This window comes from Notothenia coriiceps, unplaced genomic scaffold (assembly GCF_000735185.1).
Source record: "Notothenia coriiceps isolate Sejong01 unplaced genomic scaffold, NC01 NC01_scaffold00037250, whole genome shotgun sequence".
Lineage (NCBI taxonomy): Eukaryota > Metazoa > Chordata > Actinopteri > Perciformes > Nototheniidae > Notothenia > Notothenia coriiceps.
The window spans coordinates 1,519,975-1,528,300 of record NW_011369951.1 but is presented as its reverse complement, the minus strand read 5'-3'; the positions used below and the strand labels follow the sequence as shown (position 1 = coordinate 1,528,300).

At 40.2% G+C, this 8,326-nt stretch overlaps 2 protein-coding genes across 6 annotated transcripts in view; both read right to left on the bottom strand.

Annotated features, from left to right (window-relative positions):
- LOC104966647 (zinc transporter ZIP9) overlaps positions 1-1,516 on the bottom strand; it is a 4,299-nt gene extending 2,783 nt beyond the window's left edge. The window contains exons 1-3 of one of the 2 annotated variants that reach the window (XM_010795853.1): positions 1,233-1,516; positions 814-919; positions 228-395 (exon numbers count right to left, since the gene is read on the bottom strand). In XM_010795853.1, the coding sequence (XP_010794155.1) occupies positions 228-395; positions 814-919; positions 1,233-1,328 (370 nt within the window). In that variant the 5' untranslated portion in view covers positions 1,329-1,516. The remainder of the gene's footprint in view (positions 1-227; positions 396-813; positions 920-1,232) is intronic. The other variant, XM_010795854.1, reaches the window with a different exon arrangement.
- A 931-nt stretch (positions 1,517-2,447) lies between these two features.
- tmem63ba (transmembrane protein 63Ba) overlaps positions 2,448-8,326 on the bottom strand; it is a 36,427-nt gene continuing 30,548 nt past the window's right edge. For 3 of the 4 annotated variants that reach the window (XM_010795847.1, XM_010795848.1, XM_010795844.1), the window contains 6 exons: positions 7,138-7,300; positions 6,465-6,570; positions 6,105-6,272; positions 5,865-5,980; positions 5,679-5,753; positions 2,448-5,429 (listed from right to left, as the gene is read on the bottom strand). In XM_010795847.1, the coding sequence (XP_010794149.1) occupies positions 5,253-5,429; positions 5,679-5,753; positions 5,865-5,980; positions 6,105-6,272; positions 6,465-6,570; positions 7,138-7,300 (805 nt within the window). In that variant the 3' untranslated portion in view covers positions 2,448-5,252. The remainder of the gene's footprint in view (positions 5,430-5,678; positions 5,754-5,864; positions 5,981-6,104; positions 6,273-6,464; positions 6,571-7,137; positions 7,301-8,326) is intronic. The other variant, XM_010795846.1, reaches the window with a different exon arrangement.

Below are 8,326 nucleotides of genomic sequence, written 5' to 3'. Positions count from 1 at the left end.
GGGAGGCATGTGTGAGGAAAAAATGAGTGGGGATGAAGTATTAATTGGTACTATCTCATTTAAGACAAGTTTTGTTGCTAATTTTTTTTAGCAACAAAATTATTATTATTATTAATAATGTGTGCATACCTTTTTATTTAATTCCGCACTATACTTCCGCTGTTATACATTTCCCAGTTCTTGGACAAATAAAGGAATTCTGATTTTGTATACAAATGCTAACTTGCCAGGCATGGAGAAGTAACTTCCGATCTGGTCCACCACAAACATGAAGGTGAACCCGAAAGTTAGAGCCATCCCAATGAGAAACCGAGGTGGACGATCAGTGGTAGTTACATTTTCATTTTTCTCACTGGCATTCAGACCGGATGGCACATCAGAGGAGGAAGAGGATGCTGCAGAGAGAGGACGAAGCACAGGAATAGCTTTTGATTAAATCCACATAAAGGAACAACAAGGCAGAGCAGCATACACTAAGCCTGCTTTCATCACCATGTGCCTCATCACTCATCTCAAGGGGTTACAATCAAGCACAGGTGTGCATTTGGTGGTTGAGGACAGCACCGATTATGGGTAATCAGTTGGCAAGACAACAAACGACATGGGAGTGAAAGAGTACTACAAATAAATATAGGACTCGAAATTGGCACCATTTAAATGCTGTTAAGTGGCTGGTGCATGTGCTTCATTCTCCAGCCCAAAACACAATGGTAATCTATTGAGTGGTGGGTCACAATCAAACATGTACAAGCCACATTTGACAGGTGAACATTTGTTTTATTGGATTTGGATTATATGGCATGTTCTGCTCACCTCTCCATGACTCCTCCAGTAAACCCACTCCCTCAGGGATGGTGATGGCCAGCGCTGTTCCACACAGCAGTCCTGCCCCCAGGATGGAGACAAACTGCAGGCTTTTCTGAGGAGAAACATGTGATGTTCAGCTGAGCAGTGTTCCCTCCCCACAGGGATTTATTTGAAAGGCTGAACCGGAGCGATTTCTCAAGTTTCTCATGACAATAAGCAATGCTTCTCATTCAAAAACATAAATCATCATCATCTACGGGTGTAAATCTTAGTAATAGTCATGTGTATGCTTTGATGGCACAATAAAAAGACTGCAGTTTCAATGTCTATAAAGTTTGATTCAAGAATGATGTCATCTTGATAGGATACTTTGAGTATAGTTTAAATCTCCCGACTAACCATACTTTAAGAAAACAAACACTTACCTCGTTAAGCCTGAACAACAGTGGGATGAATCCAAGTAGAAATGTACCTACAAACATCGCCACCGATATAAAAGTGATAGTCAACCCTCCGTCCATGACGACTGACAGTTATTCTTCACAGAGGTGAGTCAGTGTGCATATGTGCTACATCATAGAGTTATATCCTGCTGGAAGCTGGCATTCTGTTCTTATTGAGTCTCTGGATTTCACTTGTCTGATTACAAAAGACATAAATGCCATTCTGCCTTTCCACGTCGCACCACAGCAGCACTTCCCTCTCAAGCAGCACCGTGTGTATATTGAGAACTGCAGCCCCGCCCCCATCGCGGTCCGCCAATCATCTACCTCCATTCCTAGATTACCAATCAAAATTCATCCTTACCTACAAACATGATATTTTCTGTGCCAACATACAATGTAGTTTTAGTCTGTGTTTTTCCAACATCATGGTCAGAACCATACAACTAGGGTTATTCTTAGTGGTCTTAAGTTAAGTAGAACTTGTCTTCAAAATGATACCATTATTTGTAAAAAAATTTTTTAAAAGCTATTTGTTTTTACCTTGTCAGGCCACCAACAAGCCTACAATACAGGAACTAACTTTTGCTCCAAGTGTTGACAGCCAGAATAATACTCAATATTTCTAAGCACATTAAAGTATATTCTGTGTTCTCACTGGAAAAGTGACCAAATAACTCAGACATGATGCAAAATAAATATGGATGATTTGTTGAGTGGTCTCTGCTGTTTCTAGTTAGTATAGTATATAAAAAGTATAATTTTTAAGACAGTTCTCTCAAAATGCAATGCAAAAAAATGAGTTTAAATAGTGGTGGCACAAAAAAAGACCAAATGAATGTGTTCATTCTTAAATACATTTTGTGAGGTTTAATTGACTGTGATGTTATCAAATGTTGATATTGCTCGTTTCATTTCATGTTGGTTAAATGGTTGAATTTTTTTTTGTTCTGCATACCACCTTAACATTACCTCAATCAGTAGAATGTATGCTGTATTCTATGGAGTAAGATTTCTGAACACAGCTATTGCTTTAAGAAGTTTCAACATTTTAAAGTTTTTGACATTACTCCCCATAAGCTACTGGTCATACTAGAATAAGTAAGCAGCGAAACCCTTGAGTGAATTAATCAGTCAATCAAATTGTTATTTCTCATCTTTTAGTGATTATAATAATTGATAGTTAAAAAAAAGTTACTTGATTAAATACAGATTTATTGTTCAAAGAGCTTGGGGGGGGGGGGAGCACAGATATACACAGTATATATCTGTAGCACAGACGGCCCTTTGGAAATAATAAAATGAGACTGTCAATTGCAGAGATCTGCTATTGTTACTCTTCCTATCTAGAAAAATGTAAAACTATAAAAGGCAAGCACACAAAGACACATTCTAATTGTGCACAGTTTGATACACAGACACTTTACTACCCATTCTGAGTACATGGTACAGTAGAACAAGCTGAGAACTTCTATTAGAAAGTGCCTAGCTTTTCAGAAAAACAATCCATTTCCCACTGTCTATACAGATCTTATAAACATAATCTAAAGTAAAAGGACTCATGAGGATCCTAGACTTGGAATTACACCAACAAAAAAAAAAGTAGTGGAAATCGTTGCAGACTGACAAATGAAATGCTATGATGATGGGACTGGACACAATCAAGTTCTGTAGTATGACACTTTAATTGCTGGTTAGCTATAGTGAACCCTCCTGTTGAAGCTGTGTAAATACAGCGATCGCACTTAACTTACCAAAAGGTTTGAAATTAACCTACATTCAACGTTTAAACACTGTAGATATTAGACATTATACGATTTTTAGGTATTTCTCTCAGAGCCGGGCAGTGGATTTAGATTTAGACAGGACACATTTAGAGATTTCATGACATCTCAGAGGTATAAAAATGAAGAGGTATAAAAATAAAATCACCTTATCATGACTAGAAGAGCACCAGACTCAAGGGTGTCAAACAACTCTCTTGTTAGTACCATAATAATTTACCCATATATGGTGCCAATATACCCATGGAAAAATTATGGAAACATTTTAGCTTCACCATTGTCATCATTACACCCACAGGGGGCGGGCCCTTCTCTGTCAATCATACAAGTGAAAGTGAGATTAGTGCACATTTCCCACATTGGTTCTCTGAGCATCTGGATAATAAGTTTGATATAAATGGCCCAAAAACAACAATTCATCCAAAGTGACACACTATAGTGGTGCTTTGTCTGCAGCCTTGCTCTACCAACAATCCTCTTTTTTTTTTCTTTTTTAGGGAAGCTCATGGTGTCATCTTTACTTAGGAAAAACTGAAATGACAAAAACAAGAAGCTTGATAAATCCTGAGTAAGGTCCTAACTGTGTAAGCACTTCGTTTCTAAATTATAATTTGTTAAATTGTGTTTGTGATGTTGTCTGAGTCTACCTGATTCCTGAAAAGAAGCTGTTTGATATGGCTGAGGCAGATCTGGAAGCTACTATAGCTCTGACGGAGGCCTGACAATGCTAGTAACTGGATCTGCAAATGGAATGTACAATAGAGGCCAAACTTTATCACTTTATAACAACCCATGAAGCAACATAATGCATATGTCTTCCAATTTGCTTTCAATGGGGGAGGCATAGTAGTATTGAGAGTTAATCGGCCAAGCCTAAGATCTGATAAGTTGTCACCAGAAATTGCACAATTTGAGCTAAACATTATACAACTCTGAGTAATTGCAAATGGGGAAACCATAACAATGCTGGATGACAACAAAATGCTACTACATGATATAAATGGAGAGGACCTGGCAGAAGAATGAGTGATGAGATATAGATTAGCTTATTCATAAAACTATCAGGAGAACACTCAATGCTAATTTCTAAATCCTTCCATGAAGACGTAAACATGTGAACAAAGAGATACAAATGGAAAACAACAAATTAAGAGAACCAGTCCAGTATCATATGAAGTGGAACAAAGAAAAAACAAAACCCAAAGGCTTTTCTCTTCATCCTCTGAGCATCACAGAAGGATCAGCAGGCTCCGGGCCTCCAGTCCTCCAGCTGCAGCCCGGGGGGGGGGGGCACATCAGTAGCAGCAGTCCCAACACAGGCTCAGAGAATGAACGACAGATGAATGTAGTGTGCCAAGATATGGGTTATATTCTTCCAAAGTTTAGGGATGTATCGAGCTTGATAGCATTTCAAATTCAATGCCTACAAATAAATACCATGTCAAAAAAAAAGGCTATTTTACAAATCCAAAGTTTTGTAGCTGTACAGTGTCGTAGCATCCAGGAGTATTAGTAGCAATTTCTTTCTTCTTTGTTTATTTTCTAAAGGCTTTTATGGAATTGGAAGAACTATTTTGAGAACATCACATTTGTACGGACCAAGCTGTCTGGTGTGAAATCACTTTTTCTCGTCTCAAATCCAGCTGCTTATTCAGGGGAGGCATTTAGTGCAGACAATTAGAAATACTGGCAAAGGATTTTAGGAACATCCCTCCACCATTTGTACTTTGAAGGCATGCTGTACTACAGTACCTTAGTGAAAGTAGAGCTTATAGGACAGGTTCTCTCTTCCAAGTGCAATATTTTTAGGGAAATACACACAGAATATCAGTCCCCTTACAAAACAAGGCAAACTATGCTTCATTTGTGCATTAGTGTCTTTCTTTCATGAGTCCATGTGCAGTGTTTGGGGCTTTCCTCAGCTATTTCGGGGCAGAAGGACGTCATGTCGCTGTCCTTGCCTTTTCAGAGTAGATTCCCTCTGCAGGTACACAGACAGAAGATGTGGTTTGGTGAGATCCAGTGAAGGAAATGCAAGAGTCCTTGAGCGACAATCCATTAAATCCTTAGTAGACAGTGTGCTTAGGTTAGTGTAAAGTCCCTCGATGGAGGTTGAGATGCTTTGGAGAACTGTTGGTTCAGTTCCTAGTTAAATTCACATAATTTCAGTGCACTCCTCAAGTTAAACTTAGGGGGTTTTTAACTGTTCCAGTCAGTATCAGTGTCGCACTTCATTCTCAATGAGGCTGTCCTCACCAGACTGGAAGTCCTCATTCAAGCCATTTTCCACATTGATTATTTCCTCGTCCTGCGAGGACCCCTGGCCATCTTCCTCTCCACTGCCTGACCCCCCCTCTGAATTTGGGTCTTGGAGAACCTCAGCTATGTACATTTGCTGTAGGGGAGAAAAAGTAAGGTTAATTATTTTCTGCTTCGTGTTAAGATCTCCATACAACACAAAAGTGAATTCTATTGACTGATAGTTTACCCTATAGCCAGTTTAGCACAATAGAATGAACAGAAACTTTTGAAAGTTGTTAAAATATAAAAAACAATAATGAAATTGAGAAGTATGTCCCATCTCATTCCACCGTTTGATCTTGAGGCTTATATTGTTATAAAATAAACATAAATGAATACATACTCCTGCTTTGTTGGTTGTAGTAACGCACGGCGGACGCCCGTTCTCCAACCGCCCGTCTACCTCCTGGTCGTCGATCTAGGAAGGAAAAACATGCATTTTACATAAGCAGCTGAGTATAACACTAGTGTCAAATACTGCAGAGTTTAGGAAACAGGAATAAAATGCACAGGAGGAGGATTTTCTTACCTTGTAGTTGTGAGCACTGAGATATTTAAAGTGTCCGAAGCAGACGTGAGAGAGGCAGATAATGATTGTGATGACCAGAACTACGAACGTGAACATGGATGTAGCCGCTGAAAATCCTGGGGAAAGAAATGGAGGGATTCATCAGTTGTATGTACTTCGTATGCTTTGGATAAAAGTGTGCATATAAATGTGGGCATGTGTTAGGACATCAGTGGCCTGTAGATGGAGTCCTCATCTTACCGGAACGCATAGTGGAGAAGAACAGAAGCCAGAAGAGACAGAGAATAGGAGCAGCCACCACTTGGTTGACCGCTCCAGAATGGATCTTCTTGTCCAGTTTGGACGGCAGATATGCGTAGTACATGTTGTACCTGTCCGCGAGGTGTTTCAGCAGCATGTACATCAGCCCTGCACAGAGAAGGGACAACACAATTAGCCAAACTAATCTCATTAGGCACACGGATAAGCTTCCGCATGAATCACAGAGCCACTGAATGCTCCCGGCCTCTGTCTGTTTCTCTAACAGTAATTTGATAAGCACACTATCTTGAGGTGAAACAGCAGAGACCCCCAGCGGGGGTAATTAATGGCAGAACTCACCAAAGGGGACAATGATGGGGCAGGTGATGCTGTAGGTCATTACTACAGTGAAGACGCACATCATCCAGGCATAGGCTGCCCCAAACTGAAACTCATAGGCTTGGTGCTATACAGACACAATTATACAATTAGAACAAAATCCAAAATCTAAACATCCCTTTTTCACAAGCAAGATCACGTGCATCTGATCAAAAAAACATCAATACTTCCAACCTAATGTCAAAGTAGAACTTCCCATTCTTTTCTTATTTTATGACATTTAATTCCCCCGTTATTAAGTTCCAGAAAAGATGTTTGTGTTGGAATGTGTTATAAGCAGGGATTTATTTTTAAACCAAACTTCCTTACAGGTCATGGACTAATGACTTGGCTATAAAGAGAAAATACAATATCGTCGTGTTTTTGATCAAATACTCCATTTGAAATGTTCCGATGTTGTTGTAGGGTTGACTATTGACGCTGTCATAAAATATCCACAGTGAGATTATTGATAAACAATCATTAGTAATGTGTAGACTGGAAGTTACATTAAAGTACATACAGTAAAGTTACCACTTTTGAGATATTGAGATATGGAAGATGTAAGACGGAATGTAGTCTTCCGTCACGATATCGATAAACTATCAATATATATTGCCCTGCATGGACCCATAAATGATGAGGTCACACTCACCCTCTTGACGTTCCTCCTCTCTGCTGCAGAGCGAGCCAGGCAGAGGCGGATCATGTACATGAGCAGACCGGGGATCCGCAGCAGATCCATGGCATTACCGATGAACGCAGACGCAATGACATAATTCACGAAGAAGGCTCCATTATCAGGAAGGAACACACACCTTGAAAGGAAAGAAAAAGTCAGCATCACAAAAGGACTGAAGTCAGACTTACGTTGAGGTTTGAAAATGCATTATGCAGAGGCCAATGAAATGTCAAAAATCATTTACCGTAATTTTCGGACTATAAGCCGCGCCTTTTTTCCCCTTTTTCGACCCTACGGTTTATATAACGGTGCGGCTAATCTATGGATTTTTACAGCTAACGGCCACTAGGGGACCTCCTAAATCTATGGATTTTACAGGTTACAGTCCACCACCTTTAACTCTATGGGCTCTATGGCCGGTCCGCGCCCGCCACCTTTAAGCGGCGGGCTCCAGCAGGAGAAGCTGGAGGCCGGAAAAGAGTGAGACAGGTAGCGCGCAAAAGTAAAAGTGGAACCGAGAGTGGTACGAGAGACAGAACGAGAGCAAGACAGACAGACATTACGAGAGCGAGACAGTTTGTCCCCGTACCACTGGTTGAAAACCACTGCTGTAGATCACTGCCGGTACGTGCGCTGGGAGCGCACCGTTTAAGTTTGAAAGTTGAAAAGTTTGTGTGTCTGAAACGCTATGTGATACAGTACAGTTTACACAGCACAGTACATGTTCTGTAGCTACTATTGCAATAAATGGTAACACTTGAATATGTTATGCAAATATGCAACTTGTTTGTTGAAATGTTAATAAATGGGAGCTTCCTCAAACAGCCATCTCTTTCCCGACAATCCCCTCTGTGCACGAACCCTTACATATGGTAATTAAACATTAAAACACCTGCGGCTTATAGTCCAGTGCGGCTTATATATGTACACATCATTCAATTTAGCTGCTGCGGCTTATATTCAGGTGCGCCTTATAGTCCGGAAATTACGGTAGTCAGTCGCAGCGGACCTGCAGGTTTCTGGGAGCTTGTTCCAGAAGTTTGGAGCATAACAACTGAACGCTGCTTCTCCATGTTTAGTTCAAATGAACATTTGTTATAGCCCCAAATCACAAGAAATAGCCGTCAAAGGGCTGATCAAAGCAAAGACGAAATACAAACAA